Source organism: Balaenoptera acutorostrata, chromosome 11 (genome assembly GCF_949987535.1).
Source record: "Balaenoptera acutorostrata chromosome 11, mBalAcu1.1, whole genome shotgun sequence".
NCBI lineage: Eukaryota > Metazoa > Chordata > Mammalia > Artiodactyla > Balaenopteridae > Balaenoptera > Balaenoptera acutorostrata.
In genome coordinates, this window is record NC_080074.1 from 86,351,084 (window position 1) to 86,371,741 (window position 20,658).

The 20,658-nt window shown below is 41.9% G+C and overlaps 1 protein-coding gene across 6 annotated transcripts in view; it reads left to right on the forward strand.

Annotated features, from left to right (window-relative positions):
* BCAT1 (branched chain amino acid transaminase 1) overlaps nucleotides 1-20,658 on the forward strand; it is a 111,154-nt gene that overhangs the window by 38,073 nt on the left and 52,423 nt on the right. For 3 of the 6 annotated variants that reach the window (XM_057556666.1, XM_007194846.2, XM_057556667.1), the window contains 2 exons: nucleotides 3,394-3,465; nucleotides 14,639-14,839. In XM_057556666.1, the coding sequence (XP_057412649.1) occupies nucleotides 3,394-3,465; nucleotides 14,639-14,839 (273 nt within the window). Of the gene's footprint in view, nucleotides 1-1,748; nucleotides 2,300-2,992; nucleotides 3,320-3,393; nucleotides 3,466-14,638; nucleotides 14,840-20,658 lie in introns of those variants that run through there. The other 3 variants (XM_057556665.1, XM_057556664.1, XM_007194847.2) reach the window with 3 other exon arrangements.

The window sequence follows — 20,658 nt, forward strand, 5'->3', positions numbered from 1 at the left end:
AACCTTGTGTAGGTGGAATAATTGGACAGAAGTCAAATTATAGTCACTTGAAAGGGAAGGAAATAGAAGCAGTTAATACAGATGGCACTTTCTCAGAGTTTGGCTCTGGAGGGGAGGAAAGGTCAGGGTGGCCCTGTAGTAAATCTTTAATAACACCATTCTTGTATTACACATGCTTTCTTGGCTGAAAAGGGAAGATTTACAGGTCACATTTAAAATGGCAAGAAAATTGGAGTTGTATAGGATCTACCTTTAAAACAATAATAGGCTTTGAACGAATAGTATAGTGTAGACTTTTTTTTAATTTTTATTTATTTATTCATTTTTTATTTATTTTTTGGCTGTGTCGGGTCTTCGTTGCTGCGCACAGGCTTTTCTCTAGTTGCGCGAGCGGGGGCTACTCCTTGCGGTGCACGGGCTTCTCACTGCCGTGGCTTCTCTTGTTGCGAAGCACAGGCTCCAGGCTCGCAGGCTCTAGAACGCAGGCTCAGTAGTTATGGTGCACGGGCTTAGTTGCTCTGTGGCATGTGGGATCTTCCCTGACCAGGGATCAAACCCATGTCCGATTCTTTTTTTTTTTTTTTTTAAAGAATTCTTAAATTCTTTTTTTTTAAAAATTATTTATTTATTTATTTATGGCTGTGTTGGGTCTTCGTTTCTGTGTGAGGGCTTTCTCTAGTTGTGGCAAGCGGGGGCCACTCTTCATCGCGGTGCGCGGGCCTCTCACCATCGCGGCCTCTCTTGTGGCAGAGCACAGGCTCCAGACGCGCAGGCTCAGTAGTTGTGGCTCACGGGCCCGGCCGCTCTGCGGCATGTGGGATCCTCTCAGACCAGGGCTCGAACCCGTGTCCCCTGCATTAGCAGGCAGATTCTCAACCACTGCGCCACCAGGGAAGCCCCCATGTCCGATTCTTAACTACTGCACCACCAGGGACGTCCCAGTGTAGACATTTAAACCAACATTTTGAATGCAAATAAGTTGTCTGTAGCTCTTCAACTAAGGGTTTCTTATTTTTAGGCTTGGGGCAGGAGTCAGAAACTGGCAGCCCTAGAGTATACTTAATCTGTATATCTTCTTTACTTGTTCAATTCAATTTTACATTTCTTTAAAAAGAAGGACTCTGGTTTTCAGTGCCTTGTGACCTGTCAGGGCTCCACCCCAGCATAAGAGGCTTTTCTATGCCTAGTATGAAGGGGAGAGAGGAAGGGAAAAGTGAATGCAGTTTTCTGAGCAATAAGATTAGAGCTGTATTGTCTTTAGGGCTGTATGAGATCAATTCTCAAAGCAGACTGGATTTAACCGCTTTTACCCAAAATAAACTGCTCTCTCCCCTTCCTAAGATCAAATCAGCACAAGTCACCACTTCCTATTAATTTAAAAGCCCAGAAAGGCTCCTAATTTAGGTTGCCATTGCTTCAGGAGCACACAGCAGACAACAGCCATTACAGTCTTCCTTTTCCCTCTTTCTAAATGTTGCCATCACAGGCCTACATCAAAAAATTGTCAAAGCTGCTTGGTTGGGAACTCGTGGTCTACTTTGCCTGAAAGCGATGAATGGGTTGGGTGGGTAGGTGGGTGTAAGTGGCATCAAGGTCTTTGGACACAAACATCTCTTCGGGGTTGTGAACCTAGTAGCCCCGTAACACCCCAAGTTACAAATCCGACTTGGGTAGGTGGTGGAAAGAAATCTAAAACCCGGATTCACGTTCCTCTCCTTCAGTTTGCGCGTGGAGGTTGGTGGCAGACAAGAACCCAGGCACCACTGCGAGTCCCGGCTGCAAACTCTCGGGGCAGGAAGGCGGAGAGAATCAGAAACTGCCTCGTTTGGGTTGGTCGAAGGAAAATCTGCCCTAATGTAAATTAATTTCCCCGAGGTTGCCTTCCCCTGGGCGGAGGGGCGTTTCCTGGCCCACCCAGGCGTTGTTTGGTAAATAAGGATGCTTGCTGAGTGCCTGCAGCCGGAAAGGCGCTCCTGCACTCTCGTGCCCTGGGGGCTGGGACTACGGCTTGGGGTTTCCCGACCGAAGGACCACAGTGACCAGGCACTTGAAGGTTTCTCCCCCACGGATGCTGGAGGCGCTGCGCTGTTCCCTGCGCCTGGCCCTGGCCTGGGGCTCCGGGTGTTGGCGGCCGGCTCCGCGCGGTCCGTGCGCTGGAGCCTGGCCGCGCCGCCCGCTTTCGCGTCCAGCCGGGCGCTGCGTGCCGCCGCAGCTCTCCGCAGCCGCGCGCTCCCGGAGCCGCCCCATGGCCAGCCCGCCCTCCGCCGCCGCCGCCCTCGTCCTCGCCCTCGCCCGCCAGGTACGCCGACCCCGGGCGTTCGCGGGCGTAGGGGTGGGGCGGATTGAGCCCCGGGTCCCGGAAGCCCACGGGCCCGGCAGGGCGCGCTGCTGCTGTTTCCCGCACCGTCCTGCTTCGCCTTGCACCACCGTGCTGTCTCCATCCGGGCGTCTCCTCTTTCCCCAGCCCTGCCCGAAATCTCGAGTCCCAGCCTGCGAACTCCTCGGAGAAGCCCCCGTCAGACAGGTCTAAAGTCCTGCCGGGGACCCGCTCCGGAGCGCGGCGCGGACAGCCACGGGGAGCGTGAGGGTCGCCATGGAAGCCGCTTTGGTGGAGGAGGGGTTGGTGGGGGGAAGCGGAATTTCTGGGCTGCCAGAACTGACAGCCGCATCCTGCGTGCCTTCGCCACCCCAAAATATTTTGACCGCAGCCTTCTGCCTCCTTGGATTCCCTTTCTTCCTCTTTCCCCTAGTGATGTACCAGATTAGGCTTTTTTTTTTTTTTTTTTAAGGTCTTCACCGTTTCCAGTTCGACCTGTTTCCATTGTGTCCTTAAGTATGTTTAAAATTTACCCCCTAATTCCATGCGGTTTTGTCTTTCACGTGTGGGGTTTAGTGTCCTTGCGCCTGCAACGGAGGACCCTACCCGTAGAGAAAATGGTTCACTCTGGTCCCCATCCTTTTTCTAGGCTTGCTATTGTGCGCCCGTGATCGACAAGACCACGAGGCTGAGCGCGCCCAGGAGGTGTTTTCTATAAATGGCTTAAAGCCCTAGTCTAGACTATTTTCTCGGATAAAAGGGGGAGACAATTACCTTCTTGTTCTTTGCTGGTGAACCCTGGCTCTGTAGGGCGAACCTGGAATTTAACCAGTCTGCCCGAAGCCGGCGGTGGAGGACAAAAACAGCCGCGACCTCCGGCAGGGCAGAAAGAGAAGGGCAGCCCTCGCAGGACGCTCTCCTTTGGGGCCCGTGCCTGGGTGTTTGATCCTCCTTTTCCTGTTTGCTTGGGGACCGGACCGGAGCGGAGCAAAGGGTGTGATGGTGAGTGATATTGCTTACCCCAGACCCCAGTTGCCCACCTAGTTTTACTTAATGGATTTAATTCTTCTTTTAAGGACTGCAGTAATGGATGCTCCGCGGAATGTCCCGGAGAAGCAGGATCGAAAGAGGTGGTGGAGACTTTTAAGGTAAGTTATTTGCCAGAGGCTAAGAGAAACAGCAATTCAATTGAATACAGCCATTTCTTGTTGAGATTGGGGCAGTTTTCACTGTACGGGTTTATACAGTAATTTAGATAAACTGCCATGCATTTTAAATTCCACTCTTCCAGGGAAGAAGTGGAGAGCAGTGCAGTACAGATGTGTCTAAAATTACCTGACAGTTAATTGCTTATTTTATTTCATGAATTATAAACGTGTTCTTGGAAAGTAACCAGTTCATGAATTTCACCTAGAGGTTTATAAGATTATATAATACTTTTAACCCTTCACCCTATTTGTGGAAAAAGTTAAACTCCTGTATTTTGTCTTTAAGCAGCAGCTAACGTTTTACAGTAAAAGGGAAAAAATGGTTGTATTTCCTTCTTTTCTCTCTGAATTATGGAATTTATATATTAAATAATCTCATACATCACAGAGGAATAGTGAGGAGCAAAAGAGAAAGAATCTTGTAAAGTACTTTAAAAATCATAAAATCATAAATGTAAGGTGTATTATCATTTTCTCTATAATTCATTATCTCCACCTACTCCCGACCCCCCAGACCATGGAGATTTTTGCTTTTTTTTTTTTTTTGCCTCCTTCTGGTCTTCTGCTGCCTGTTTCAGTCACTGTCAATTGTCATCCATAGCACAGAGTGTCCTAATGATCTCACATCCTGGCAGGGTTCAGAGAAGGAGTGAAACTTGACTCATCAATTTCACACATACCCTGCTCTTACTATGTGCCAGGGACTGTGCGAGGCATTGGAAATCCAAAGATAAATTTAATATAAGATCTCTGCTCTCAGGACTTTTTAAAAACCAAAATATAATAGGATATAGTAATAAGTTTGTGAATTTGTTCCTTGTCCTTTAATGTCCTCTATAACCCAACAGTCAGTCTACTTTGCTAGTCTATGAAGACTAAGCTCCTAATACATTTGAGGGATTTAGATGTTGAGATGTGGGTCCTTGAAAGAATGAGATAAAAAGGAATTCTACTTCATAATCTCTGAGGGTCATCTTATATAGTAAATTCCTCAAAGGTTATAGATAAATTAAAAATTTCCCCAAAGGCCTTTATACTTTTATACATAGAAGAATTGTTTGCAAAGTAAAGAGTTAATTCATCATGTAAGTAATCTTCTCTTTGTTAATTTAGATTTCTGTACTTTAGGTTTTAGTTAAGGGGGGTGTATTGATAGTCTATACTCATGTATTTGCATATCAAAACGTGAGTGGTAATGGTGGTTGTATTCACAGTGCAAATGTGATGAGGTAAATGAAAAATGAAATTGATAATTTGGGGGGGAAAATGGTGGCTTTTACAGGACCGTGTTGGCTTTGGACATATTCTATCTCCTTTTTGATCAACTCCATTTATAACTTTTAAATTGCCTTTTGGGTATCTCATGGGTAGTTTTCACATTGCATCTCTTCCCCCATTTTGATACAGTCATTTTAACGTGAGGAAACCGTTTTCCAAGAGTCCAGTAATGAGATGCCTTATTACTGGGAAATCCTACAGAATCTTTCTGTGGACTCCAGGGTTGTCTTTGTTTCAAGGAGGTCAGCTGTCTGTTTCTTCCCATCCCCCCTGCTTTCACAGAATGTGCCACTCCAAAAGCCCTAATTTACTCCTATTCGTACCTCCTTATTAGATTTTTAGAAAGTGTCTCTAAATGATAATGAACGTAGCACCCATGGCTTTCCAAATAGAGCAAGACAAACGCACTTGTTTTAGAACAAAGTTATGCAACATCTGATACAGTTGTAATGCAGAGATAGCCTTTGAAAGTTTAAGTGCCAATTCGGAGAAGTACTGATGCCATGTTGGATGTTGTCTGAATGCCGGTTAATACAGCCCTCAGGTGCTCTCAATCCAGTTGCTCTCGCCTGCTGTGGCGTCCCCATCTCAGACCAAATGGTTCCCCAACCACACATTGTGAGTCAAGAAATTGTTTTTAGTATGCCCTGTTTTTGTCAATATTTCTTACCATTTCACAATCCAGTCTTTGTGGCCTTCCAAATTCTTCCACAAGCATATGGTATCCTGACTTTGAAGTCATCAGAGACCATTGGAGGATCGGAAAGAGACAGATGAATGATGCAGGAGAAAGTATCATTTTATAAGTACTGTTATTTTTATCCATCTTTAGAAAGGGAATATAGAAAAAGAAAATGGTTTTTAAAGAACACTGATGAAAATTGTTTATGAAATTTGTTTCTTTTACACCAGCGCTCTTTCCCCTTGGAACTGCACTTCATATCTACTAAAGCCAGTCACACACCTTCAATGCATATTGTTTGTTTACTTTTGAATTTCATTCAACTGTATCACCTAATTGTTTAGATTTAGTATTCTTAGGTCATTTGTTTTTGCACTCAGGTTAAAAGCTGTTATTTTTAGTTTCCAGAATTGCAGGAATTTTTGTCAAATGAAGGAAAATTGGAGGGTTTTTTTTTCATTTTTTTAATACTTTTTTTTTTTTTTTTTTTTTTAATGGCTGTGTTGGGTCTCCGTTTCTGTGCAAGGGCTTTCTCTAGTTGCAGCAAGTGGGGACCACTCTTCATCGCGGTGCGCAGGCCTCTCACTATCGCGGCCTCTCTTGTTGCGGAGCACAGGCTCCAGACGCGCAGGCTCAGTAATTGTGGCTCACGGGCCCAGTTGCTCCGTGGCATGTGGGATCTTCCCAGACCACGGCTCGAACCCGTGTCCCCTGCATTGGCAGGCAGATTCTCAACCACTGTGCCACCAGGGAAACCCTTTAATACTTTTTTAAAAAAATTAATTATTTATTTATTTAGGCTGCGGTGGGTCTTCATTGCTGCACACGGGCTTTCTCTAGTTGCAGCGAGCGGAAGCTACTCTTTGTTGCAGTGCTCGGGCTTCTCATTGCGGTGGCTTCTCTTTTTGTGAAGCATGGGCTCTAGGCACGTGGGCTTCAGTAGTTGTGGATCGTGGGCTCTAGGGCGCAGACTCAGTAGTTGGGGCTCATGGACTTAGTTGCTCCATGGCATGTGGGATCTTCCCAGACCAGGGCCTAACCCATGTCCCCTGCATTGACAGGAGGATTCTTAACCACTGCGCCACCAGAGAAGTCCCGAAAATTGGAGTTCTTAATGAAATTCTGAAGCCACCTAATAGTGTGTTACTTTGAAAAGCTGCATGTAGGGGCAATCCTCATGTACAAATCAGAAAATTAGAGGGTCGCAGTTCACATCATTAAGAAATTACATGTCTTACAAGAGGATGTCGTAGTTTACTGAAATGGAACTAATACCTAGTAATATAATCACTTATATTCGATTTCTAGAAACTTAACTAGTATTAACAAGTTATTATTACAATAGCACTAAGTTGAGCATAAAAACATAAAAAAGGCTTTGCCATTAACTAACCTGATCTCAGGGCAAGAGGGTCCTACCCACTATGGGTGGTCTTAGAGGTATTTTAAAGAGAGGATTCAGAAAAGTAAAAAATATATACTAGGCCTTGATCATTCTTCAAGTTGGCTGTCTAAGGGTTTGGAATAACAACAACAACAAAAAGGTCTTTTATGAATTATAGTAGTACAAGCTTTTGTTTTCGGTTTTGTTTTTACAGCAGTCTGTTATGTTGAGATACCCAAACCGTGAAGATAAATCCAGGTTTAGTGAAGTTTAGAACAGGATTAATCGGACATATTTGCTATGATACTGTGCTAAATGAGAGTTAGGCCAAAATGATAAAGACAAATGACTCCCATTCCCAATTGTTTCAATCAATCTGAAGGATTTTATAGGGGAAACCAAGCATTTTGGAGAGTGAGCTGTCTATCTGGAGGGGTTGCGTGAGCAGTAGGTAAGGCAAGTGTTAGGCAGTTGGAAAGCTGAGGATACCCCAGACTGCTGGGCTGGGTGAGGGTGCTAGTTTCCACATTTACTGCTGGAGGAAGAAAGGAGGGAGTTCGGATAAACTGGAGGCACCTCATGTTCTGCTTTCCAAGTGGAAGAAATAATGGAGAAAAAGAGGTGAGGGGGGGAAGACATCTGTAGCCAAGTTTTAGTCCTTCTGTCTCTTCCCATGTTAGACAAGAATACGTAAGTGTTCAGGCACTAGGCTAATGTGTACCGCAAATACAGCCCCAGACACGTTCCTTATTAACAGAACTCTGATTTTGTTTGCAGTTCTCCAACCGGCCCTGGATGACAAACCTGCCTTCCCAGCCTCCCTTGCAGCTAGAGAGATCACTATGACACATTTCTAACCAATAAGGCATAAGGGAATATCTGGGAAATTTTTGCTTTTGCGATCAAGGGGAACAGATTTGTCTGGTATTGTCCTTTTCCTCCCCTTTCTTTGGACTTTGATTAGATCATTAACACTGAAGCTACAGCTACAGCTGTAGCAGCCTTCTTTTGACCCAGAGGAGACGGCCAAGAAAATCACAGAGCCTTGACATTAAGGGGTGCTGGCAGGCCTGGCTCTTCCAGACTTGTTGTGAGAAAACCAGCTCCTGTTTGGTTTTTATTTACTTGCAGCTGAATGCATTGATTGGTAAATGATAAAAGGTTTATGCATAACATTAGTGAGAGGTAGAATTGTAAAAGGAAGTTAGTGCCTTACTTGGGATCCTTGATTTTGGGGTTAAAATATTTGGACTTGTGTCTGTAGCCATTTAGCTGTTCATGGACTTTTGAAGGTCATGATTAAACATGTGATACTTGAAAGTACAAATGTCTTAATTCAGTGATCGATATGGGAAGCAGGGTTGAGAGAATGTTGTGAGAATGATAAGCTCAAAAGTAATGAACATGCAAAGAAAACAGAGGAAAAATACACAATGAATGTGCTAGCAGAGGTCATCTTGGGGAAGTGGATATGTAGTTGCCAGGTAAAAGATGGAGATTTTTACTTTTCATTTTTCTTTCCTTCTTTCAGTAGAATTTTTTGAATAAATTAAGGATTAAGAAGTCAAGAAGTAGAAAGTAATATGAATATCAGAAATAGGGACCCAATTTTGAAGGAAATATTATGTGTTCCATTTTAGACATATTCAGTTTGAGATTACCAAGTTCATATGATTGCAAGAGAGTAAGTGGCTTTTGTAGGTATTCACAGGTCTGTGAGATTTGAATCTCTGTCACTGGTTCTCAGCCTTTCTTGTGCATTGGCATCTCCTGGAGAGCTTGAAACCAAAACCGATGTGGAGCCCCACTTCTGAGTTTCTTTTTCACTGATCTTAGGTAGGGCATGGGCATTGATATTTTTCTTAAAAAAAAAAAAAAAAAATCCACCCAGGTAAATCAACTCAGCAGCCAATGTTGGGAACCATTGCTGTTCAAGTTGATGAAATCTTCAGGGGAGATGGTGTGGTGTGGTTCTCAGCCCTGACTGCACAGTTGGAATCCACTTGGGTAAACTTAAACAAGCACCCCCATGCTCCATCCTTCTGGGATTCTGGAATGGGGTCCAGTTTAATGTTTTTGAAAACCTCCATGGTTGAATCCAATGTTTGGCCAGGGTCGAGAATCACAGATGCCAAGGGGGGGAATTATAGAGCCTCAAGGAAAAAGCTCAACATTACCCAGATTCTCTTATTTTTCCACCATTTAAACTCTCCTCCTTCCTCCAACTTTGCTCTTCCATACTTAATAAAAACAGCAAGAAATTAAAGCATGTTAGCCTGGCTCTAGTATTATCCTTCAAATTACCTGGAATGGAGAGATAAACTGGGTTTACCTTAACTGCCAGCAGTGTCTATGGTTAAAGGTCCCAGGGAAAGAAAGAAGATGGTGTACAATATTGGTTACATAGAGCCAGAGCTCATGGAGAATTGGAATGTCGGTCAGTATACAATGGAGTAACTGGTTCTCTCAGCCCCTCCCTTTCCTGCATCCCCACCATACTGGCTCTTTGCTGTTTCCTGTACATGCCAAGTGTGTTCCCACCTCAGGGCCTTTGCACTTGCTCCCTCTGCCTAAAAGACTTTGCCCTAGATAGCTAAATGACCTACCCTCTTCATTCAAGTTTCTGCTCGAATGTCACCTCATCAGTGAGGCCTTCCCTAACCCTTCTATCTAAAATAATCCTTCTCTTTCCCACTCTGTCCTTTCAAGCTGCTTTCATTTTCTTCATAGCACTAATCACCTCCTGACATCTATTTATCCATTTATTTCTTTATACTGTTTTTCCCCCTCGCTAAGAGAAGAGGACTCACCTGAGTTTCTTTGTGTCTATAGCAATACAGGTACATAGTAGCTCAAAAATTGTTAGGTTAAGAAGAAAAATTTTTTTTAGGTTAATATGTTACTGAATTGATCAACTGGATCTGTGCCGGGGTCCTAGCCTGGGCCAAGACCCCAGTTTCCCCCAGCGAGGTTCTTTTTCCAATCAGATTGTGCAGCCAATAACAAAACCAACGCTGAGACTGGAACAGCACAAGCTTTATTCGGTGGTTAAAGAATGGAGAAGTGGGAACTTCGTTCATTAATCAAGTTCTCAACCCAAGTTGGGTGGGTTGTATAGGAGGGTCAAGGTAAAAGGGAGGGAATTGGAAAGAGTGGGAGGAATATTCATGAGTTATATGAGAACAGGGGCGTGATTTGAACCCAGAACTGATGCAGCTCTCCTTTTCAGTCCTTGTACGTGCTTTTCCGGTTGTTGTCATGGCAATCGTCAACTGTCATGGTGCTGGTGAGGGTGGCATCTAGCTAACGTATTACAATGAGCGTATAATGAGGCCCAAGGTCTAGTGGAAGTCACATCTTCCTCCATCTTGGGCCTACTTGGTTCTAACCAGTTCTTGTTTTTTTCTTTTAGCTTCGTCCTGAAACTTAGATGAGTTTCTATTGGTTTCTATTCAAGGGAGAGGAAGGGGTATGATTCTGGGGCGACAACCTTGGTAACAGAATGAATGAATAACACTTGTTCACAGAGGCTACCACCTGTCTTTGGCCAGCAGCAAGTGTGCCTGAGAAGGAAGGCTGAGCCCTTGCATCTTGGTATCTGCTGTGCTTGTTTAGTGCAGTGCCTGAGCCACTGTGCTGGTGCAGTGTTCACTGAGTGAATAAAAAGGCAAAATACTAAGAATAATAAAGCAGGTGAGGAAGGAAGAAGAGTGAGGGAAGGAAAAAATAAAAAGAATCACCCTACAGTTTGATATGAGGCAAAGCCATAGTCTTGTTTTTAAAATATTCTATGCAGATTGTTGTTGGAATAAAGTTGTATATATTCCATTGCCTATTGGTTTCATGGCAGGTAGGGTTACTGGAAAGCCTAGAAATACTGAAAGGTAGATGGACCCTGTGTGGTTTGCTTCTTGTTGATTAGCTAATGATAGAATTGTTTGTTGTTTTTTTTTCACATCTTTATTGGAGTATAAATGCTTTACAATCTTGTGTTAGTTTCTGCCGTACAACAAAGTGAATCAGCTATGTGTATACATATATCCCCATATCCCCTCCCTTTTTAGTCTCCCTTCCACCCTCCCTATCCCATCCCTCTAGGTCGTCACAGAGCATCGAGTTGATCTCCTTATGCTGTGCAGCTGCTTCCCACTAGCCATCCATTTTACGTTTGGTAGTGTATATATGTCAACGCTACTCTCTCACTTCATCCCAGCTTCCCCTTCCCCACCCCCTGTGCCCTCAAGTCCATTCTCTATGTCTGCGTCTTTATTCCTGCCCTGCCACTAGGTTCATCAGTACCGCTTTTTTAAATTCCATATATATGCATTAGCATACGGTATTTGTTTTTCTCTTTCTGACTTACTTCACTCTGTATGACAGACTCTAGGTCCATCCACCTCACTACAAATAACTCAATTTCGTTCCTTTTTATGGCTGAGTAATATTCCATTGTATATATGTGCCACATCTTCTTTATCCATTCATCTGTTGATGGACACTTAGGTTGCTTCCATGTCCTGGCTATTGTAAATAGAACTGCAGTGAACATTGTGGTACATGACTTTTTTTGAATTACGGTTTTCTCAGGGTATATGCCCAGTAGTGGGATTGCTGGGTCGTATGGTAGTTCTATTTTTAGTTTCTTAAGGAACCTCCATACTGTTCTCCATAATGGCTGTATCAATTTACATTCCCACCAACAGTGCAAGAGGGTTCCCTTTCCTCCACACCCTCTCCAGCATTTATTGTTTGTAGGTTTTTTTGATGATGGCCATTCTGACTGGTGTGAGGTGATAACTCATTGTAGTTTTGATTTGCATTTTTGTGGTTTTGATTTGCGTCATTGTGGTTTTGATTTGCATTTCTCTAATGATTAGTGATGTTGAGCATCATTTCATGTATTTGTTGGCCATCTGTATGTCTTCTTTGGTAATGATAGAATTGTTTAGCTAATGTTAGAAATAGCAGGTGGAGGAATTCCCTGGTGGTCCAGTGGTTAGGACTCCGCACTTTCATTCCTGGGGCCCGGGTTTGCACCCTGGTTGGGGAACCAAGATCCCACAAGCTGTGGGGTATGGCCAAAAAAAAAAGAAATAGCAGATGGGAGGTTGAACTTTATCTTCCTTTTGAAGAACCATGCAAATTATTGGTTTTGTCATTGGAAAAAAAAAAAAAAGCTAAGGTCTGTTGCCTTTGCAGTATTTCAGACATATCCAGAATTCAGGGATAAAAAACTCACACACTCTCTGCTACATTTTCACCTACTTTATTTTTTTTTTTTAAGATTTATTTATTTATGACTGTGTTGGGTCTTCGTTTCTGTGCGAGGGCTTTCTGTAGTTGCGGCAAGTGGGGGCCACTCTTCATCGCGGTGTGCGGGCCTCTCACTATCGTGGCCTCTCTTGTTGCGGAGCACAGGCTCCAGACGCGCAGGCTCAGTAGTTGTGGCTCACGGGCCTAGTTGCTCCGCGGCATGTGGGATCTTCCCAGACCAGGGCTCGAACCCGTGTCCCCTGCATTGGCAGGCAGATTTTCAACCACTGCGCCACCAGGGAAGCCCCTCACCTACTTTCATATTTCTGCTTTTGTTTTGTATCTTACTACTCTCCCGTTATTAAGAAACTTTTATTAATAGTGTTAATATGTGAAATTTTGCGTTAAGTTTGTCTTACTGTATTGATATAGTTCCAGATTTTTCTTAGCCCAGGATCCCCCCCAGCCACTTTTTCAAAAAAGCTAACTAAAGCAAAAGCACAAGTACTTCCTTGTGCAAGAATACTGTGAAACCATTCATGTAATAAAAGTTTATGTTAGAATTTCACTCACTTTAAATCCTGGCCATCTTCTGTGAATGAGTCTGTCATTCATTACGGAGTGCAACCAAAGTTATTTTCAGCATTTAAGAAAACTTTACTGCTGTGTGTGCTGGGCACTGTGCTAGGGCTGGAGATTTAACTGCAAATACTCTAGCCAGAGTTCTTATCTAAACAGTCTAGAAGGATTGGCAAGCTTTTTGAATGGGCCAGATAATAAATATTTTTGGCTTGAGGGTCATCAGGTTTCTGTCACAGCTAATGGACCATGCCATCAGGTGAAATTTGCCCAACATCCTACCTAGTCTAGAGGATAAGGAGAGAGAAATGGAATTCAAAGATCAAAACAATTTAGCTGGAATAAATTTATTTTCTTGAACTTAGTAAAGGGTTTTAGGTTAACTTACTTACTTGGATTAAATACTGAGAGAAGGAATTTTTTCCCCTAAATTTTGCATTTTACCGGCATATTCCAAAGTAGTGTTACTAGACTGGCCTGAAAATTACAGTAATATGTTGTCCTTAATGCCTTATTATACTTCATTGTAATGTGAGCTTTCTGGTTGTTTTGAAATAAATAACATTTTTATGTTATGTGGCAGCCTGAATGGGAGGGGAGTTTGGGGGAGAACGGATACATGCATACGTATGGCTGAGTCCCTCTACTGTGTACCTGAAACTATCACAACATTGTTAATCGGCTACACTCCAAGATAAAATTAAAAGTTAAACAAAAAATAAATAACATTTTTAGCGTAAATGTTTTTCTAAAAATAACTGAGTATCATTCATAATATATCAAGTGACTAAAGCAGCTATAAAGCAGTGAATTAATCAGAAGTAATTAGATTATTTGAAAAATAATGGTCAGAGCTGGTGATACGAAGTGAAATTCTGGATTTGATTTTGGGGGGAAATGACTACTTTTGTATATAGAAAGAAGTGGAGTCTGATCTTCCTTAGAACCTATTAACAGCTTGAACTTGTCCTTGGTTAATTTTGTTTTTAAGTGGTCTAAAAGCTCCTTCCCCTGTGGTTTTGGTCAGCATTCTACCGCTATTGTAAAGTTACTGATGCTATTGTCTGTGATCCGGATGCTTACGTGTTGGCCATTTGTAATAGGCAAGCCGGCTGTGGAGAGCTGCTGAAATGGGGCTGTGTGAAGTTGTTTCCTATTACTCTTATTTATCTTTCTTTGAATAAGAGGTCCTTTGTTCACTGTTTCCTCAATACAGAATAGAGGATTTATATCTTAGTGTTCAATCTCTACTTCTGTTTTCAACGAGGAAAACATTTGCTTCACTTTGCTTGCTGCCTCTCCCCTACGATGCACCCAGAGGGTTTTGGAAGCCTTCTGCCAAGAATTCTTTGGGGGAGCTGGAGTATAACCGTCCCAAGAGCTTCAGTTCTTAATGACATGCTTTTTAGTTTAACAAGTCATTGTGAGTGTTGCTGTTTTCATTCTGAGACCCCTCTTTCTTCTTTCTCGATTGGTCCACATGGGTCCTATGGTGGGAGTGAAGAAGAGATATGTTCTTCTTTTAGCGTCATTTAACTCCATCTACTCTTTTGTCCCTGTTTCTAAATGTCACTGAATTTTGGTTATGATATTTGTTTGGCAATATACATTGCAGAGATTTTTATTTATTTATTTATTTTTTTGCTGTGCCCTGCAGCTTCTGGATCTTAGCTCCCTGACCTAACCACTGGACCGCCAGGGAATTCCCTACATTGCAGAGATTTTAAACAACAGTCCAAATTCTGAATGCAGGCATGATTTGCTTCTCTCACACAGTGTTGTTAAGTTTCTGCGTTAGTTGCTAACATTTAAAAGTCAAATGATTTCACTTTCTAATGGCCAGTGACTTAAATTTTATCTGTCTTTTTACCCTCTGTCTCATCTAGCGGGTGGATGTTCAGTTACTTTTCTTTAATGGTGCTGATTTTCTTCCCCAGGCTAAAGATCTAATAATCACACCAGCCACCGTTTTAAAGGAAAAACCAGACCCCAATACTCTGGTTTTTGGAACGGTTTTTACGGATCACATGTTAACAGTGGAGTGGTCCTCGGAGTTTGGATGGGAGAAACCACACATCAAGCCTCTTCAAAACCTGTCATTGCATCCAGGTTCGTCGGCTTTCCACTATGCAGTGGAAGTAAGTACTTGGGAATTAATGATGGCAACATACTTGGTCTTCACTGGGGTTACTAAGTAGCTCCCCCGCTCAAATAGCTTTAGGGCAGCAGGGCTTTACCATATTAACTAGAGGCAATCATAAATGGCCTGTAAACAGTTGTATTGAGGGTAAGTCTTAAGAACTAAATTTTCAGATAATCTTGAATTTTTTAAAATCTCAATTAAAAAATCATGTAGGTGGTAAGCACGCTGTAGGGTATACAGAAATAAAAATATAATGTGCATATAATGTGCACATGAACTTGTAACATTGGCTTATAATATTATTTAAAAAATTATTTAGAGCAAACAGGAAGGACAGTTGGCAAGAAAATTAGCAATCAAAAAGCCTGTACTGTTAATATTTCACTAAATCACCTCCCTTAGATCTTCTAATGATTGAGAAGGGGTCATTGAGTACAATATTATATTTAGATTTTAATGCTAGCTACATGGCTTTATGACAGCAATAACTTGTAGTTATGCATGTTAAGGGACCTGTAATTAAATGTCATCCTTCAGGCACGAGTGGGATAATTATAAGCATAAAATATTAAATAGTTAGAGCGTGCTTCTCTCGTCCTTTTCAGGATACACACTTAGCCAAATACACAATACACTCCCCATTCCCTTGACCCCAGTATATTTTACTCTTTTTTAATGTGTTGAATATCTTTCCTAGAATATTGGGGTATAGAAATGAAGCAATGGCCTACTTACTAGGGGACTAAAAGGTGGTAATAGTAAATATTCAGAATGATAATGATAAAATAACTACATTTGTTTATTGAAATCCTGCAATATGCCCTGTATTAGGTATCTTATACGGGTCATTTCATTTAATTGTTTAAAGTGAAAAAGCATATGGTTAATTATTCAGGTTCTGGAGTCAAACTTCCTGGGCTCAAAGCCTGTCTGTGGTCATATTATTTTAATCCAAAAGTGAACATACAGATAATCTCCTTGGACATCTTTCTCCTCCACTCATCAGCCCTATTGATTTTAGAATCCTATTGATTTTATTTTTAGAGCTACAATTACATGTGGTTTTGTTGATTTCAAAAGTATTTCTTGATAAATATGTGAAGATTTCAAAGAGTGAAAGAGAGACATGTGAAGTGTGAGTAGGGAACCTGGATGAAAGAAAATGCAATTTTATAACAGTTACTTCATTTTTCAGGTTGAGATAAATATTTAGTGAGATAAAACGTAATTTGAAAAAATGGACAACATGTACTATTTAATGAATACTTATAAATGAGTGCCCACGTAGCTACCACCCAAGTAAGGAAATAGACCTAGACCCTTTGAGCATCCCAGAAGCCTTCTCGTGTCCCTTCCACATCATAAACCCTGTATCTTCTGGCACTCGTTATTCTTACTTATATGGTAACTTTTCTTTGCTTTTCTTTTTGGATTGTATCTCTAACACTACAGTTTTGCTTCTTTCTGAACTTTGCATAAGTGGAATTATAGTGTGTGTGTGTGTGCATGCATGTGTGCGTGCGCCCGTGAGCCTATTTGAACTCAGTGTTATGTGAGCTCTAAGCACCCAGGACCAACCCTAATATCTGTGGGTCCTGGGACAAATGTACAAGCAGAGGCACCCCAAAGTCCACCCTCTATCTCTTTCTATCCTGGCTCCATCCTGTACCACAGGGGGCCTCGCACACACACGTAGATGCCCACACCACCTGCAAACAGATGACCCTTGGCCATCCCTTGGACTTAGATGTGGACGTCCTAGTAGTCCTGTCTGTTCTTAAGAGGATGAAACCAAGGAGGCCCACTGAGGCCCTGAAAATAGGATCAGGGCCATTTGGGTAGGGAATTCTAGGGAACTGAGTACTTAGAGTCTGTCTAGAAAAAGGATTCAGCCAACCACTTGCTCCAAGGGGGTCACAGCTGGAGAAAGACAGGGGTGAGAGGCCCTCTAAAGTGTGAGACTCAGGGCAGAGGCCCAGGTTATCTGGGTCAAAGAGTGATAGGTACCACATCTTATGCTCCTTGTAGCAATAGTATTCCATTATGTGAATATATTCAGTCTGTTGTTGACGTGCACTTGTGTGGTTTCTTTCTGTGAACATTCTTGTACATAGTATGCTGGTGTGCTTGTATACATGTTTCTTTAAGTCAGCAGTTCTCAAAGTGTGGTCCACAGACCCCTGGGCTCCCCTTTCAAGAGATCGCCAAGGTTAAAACTCTTCACAATAATACCAAGGTATTATTTTTCTTGTGTTGACATTTGTACTAGGTAACACTCTGCCACCCAACCTCTGTTAGTCATTATATTGTTTACTGGCATGCATTACAGTATAAAAAGAATGTCAGTTTTACCTAGGAATGTTCTTGATGAAGCATAATAGCAGTTAATTTTATTAAATCTTGACTCGAGTAAACATTTTAATATTCTGTGTGAGAAAACAGCAATTTCGCATAAAGCTCTAATGTCATACTGAAGTGCTAAGGTTGTCTCAAGGGAAATGAATTGTATGACTGTTTTTGCGTTGTGAGCTGAACTGGTTGCTTTTTCCATCTAGCACCATTTTTATTTGAAAGAACAAAGAAAAGTTACTCAAACTCAGGTGCGTGGCAGTTTTTTTTTTTTTTATATAGAGCTTTTTTTCTCTTTTTATTTATTTATTTATTTATTGGCTGTGTTGGGTCTTCACTGCTGCACTTGGGCTTTTTTGTCTATTTTGCAGTGAGCGGGGGCTACTCTTCATTGCGGTGCCTGGGCTTCTCATTGCGGTGGCTTCTCATGTTGCAGAGCACTGGCTCTAGGCGTGTGGACTTCAGTAGTTATGGCTCGCGGGCTCTAGAGTGCAGGCTCAATAGTTGTGGCACACGGGCTTAGTTGCTCTGTGGCATGTGGGATCTTCCCAGAGCAGGGATCGAACCCGTGTCCCCTGCATTGGCAGGTGGATTCTTAACCACTGCACCACCAGGGAAGCCGGCAGATGTTTTTTTGAAAATGAACAAAATGAGTCTGTCACTTCAAGCAAAACAGTGGACTCTGTTGCCTGTGATAAAATTCTAGCTCTCAAGTGAAAAATTGGAATTTTGGAAAACTTGCTTCCACCACTGTGAGCTTGACCCTTTCTGCTATAAAAGAGGTTTTATTTTTTATGATATTGGTGGTGATATTAAAAGGAGTTACCCTTTGGAAGATCTGTGTAACTCAGGGAACCCAACATTTTTCCAAATGAGTGTTACATGATATTACAAATTTATGTATGAGTAAAGATTTATTCAAAGTGAGGGGCTTCCCTGTCGGTCCAGTGGTTAAGACTCCGTGCTTCCACTGCAGGGGGTGTAGGTTCGATTCGATTCCTGGTCGGAGAACTGAGATCCGCATGCCTCACAGCGTGGCCAAAAAATTAAAAGATTCAAAAAACAAAAACAAAACTGAAGCACATTTTAAAATGAAAAAAACAAAGATTTATTCAAAGTGCAAGATAGATTATGATGACTTTTTGATGTGTTAATTTGCTTATTCTGAACCACAGTCCCCAGAATAACATTTTTCATCTCCTGCTGGGGATGGACTGCAAGGACATTCTCTTGTGAGCGCTGGAGGACATAGGAAGGCAGTGGCAGTTTTGTTGCGTACACACACACGCCTTCTTCTAGTTATTGAGTCACACACTAATTTAGGTGCTGTTTGAAGGGATTCTGCAGATGGGGTTAAAGTCCCTAATTGGTTGCTTTGAAGTTGATCAAAAGGGAGATTATTCTGGGTGAGCCTGACCTCAGGACTTCCATGCAGCAGCTAGGCCTACACATGCGCTCACTCTCTTCCGCTGTCCCTCCTTCCTGACTCACTTGCAGATGGGCTGCAGCCCACACCTCCTGGGTCCAGCCTGCTTGTGATCTTCTCCTTCTCACAGCCTGTCCTACAGATTTTGGACTTTGCTTAGCCAGCCTCCACAAATGCGTTGGGCAATTTCTTCTAATAAATCTGTAAATGTTATACGTATTTCTTTTCTTTTTTCTTTTTTTAAAAATAAATTTATTTACTTATTTTTGGCTGCGTTGGGTCTTCGTTGCTGCGCGTGGGCTTTCTCTAGTTGTGGCGAGCGGGGGCTACTCTTTGTTGCAGTGCGCGGGCTTCTCATTGTGGAGCATGGGCTCTGGGCGCACAGGCTTCAGTAGTTATGACACACGGGCTCAGTAGTTGTGGCTCGTGGGCTCTAGAGTGCAGGCTCAGTAGTTGTGGTGCACGGGCTTAGTTGCTCCACGGCATGTAGGATCTTCCCAGACCAGGGATCGAACCCCTGTCCCCTGCATTGGCAGGCGGATTCTTAACCCCTGCGCCACCAGGGAAGTCTCTACTGGTTCTCTTTCTTCTCAATTGAACTCTGACTGACCATTGAATTTTAAGAAATTAACAGAGTATGAAAACCTCATTGATGGGGTTTCAGATTCCACAGTGTAACTAACCTTTAAGGGACCACCACTTGTCAAGTTTTGGAGGAGTATCAGAGAAGAATATCCACAATTATCTGAAAAGGTTATCAAAAATACTTCCTTTCTCAACCACATATCTATATGAGACTGGGTTTTCTTTGTGTACTTCAACCAAAACAACATTGCAAGAGATTGAATGCAAAAGCAGATATGAGAATCCAGTTGTCTTTTGTTAAGCCAAATATTAAAGATTTGCAATAATTTAAAACAATGCCACACTTAACATTAATTCTCTTGGAAAATATAGATAATTTTAATGAAAATATTTTAACATGTCATAGTTTGTTGTTAATAAATAAATTTAAAATTTCTCACTACTGATAATGGTAAATATTGATAGAATTACCTTATAAATAAAAGCTCTTTGGGACCTTTATAATTTTTAAGAGTGTAAAGGCATCCTGACACCAAAAAATTTGAGAAATGCTGCTTAAGGGTCTAGGAATATGCTGCTGGTATTGGATATTAACTTCATTTTTACAAAAAAAGGGAAACTATTTTCCATAGTGATTTTACCCGTTTTTATACCCACCAGCCATGAATTAGCAGCCATGTTCAACCATGACTCATGAACCTTGCCAACTCTTAGTATAACCTGATTTTAAAATTTTAGCCAGTTTAATGCAATGGCGTATTATTGTGATGTTTATTTCAATGGATATCTCTTTATTTGAAATCCCTGCTTGTTTCCATCTTTTGCTCACTATTGTGTTCCCTTTCTTTTTGATCTGTAGAAGTACTTTATATATTTTAGATATGGGTCCTTTGTCAGTTATATGTGTTTTAAGTATCTTTTTCAACACTCTTTTTATTCTCCAGAATTTTTTGGTGACAAGAAATACATTTAAATTTTTAAAAGTTGAATTTATCAATCTTTGCTTTATGTTTGGTCCTTTTGTGTCTTGCTTAAAGACTCTTTTTCTATTCCTAGATTATGAAGACATCTTCCTATATTATTGATTTTGTCCTTCACGTTAGGGCTTTAATTTCAGAAGTTGATTTTTGTATGAAGTAGGGGTCCAATTTTTTTTTTCCCCTACAGGTACCCAATTGTCCCAGCACCATTAAAAAGACTGTTCTTTTCCTCCTGATACATTATGTCACATTTTAACATATACGCATGGGTCTGCTTCTCGATCTCCATTTGCATTCCATTGTCTTGTCTATCTGGATCTCTATTCTGTTTCATCATTTTGCTTGTCTGTCTGGACAAATGCCACACTGTCTTTATCTCCAAATCATTATAATGGGTCTGGATGTCTGCTAGGACAAATCCTTCTATTTCTTCAAGAGTGCCTTGGATATTTCTTGGTCATTTGCTTTTCCATA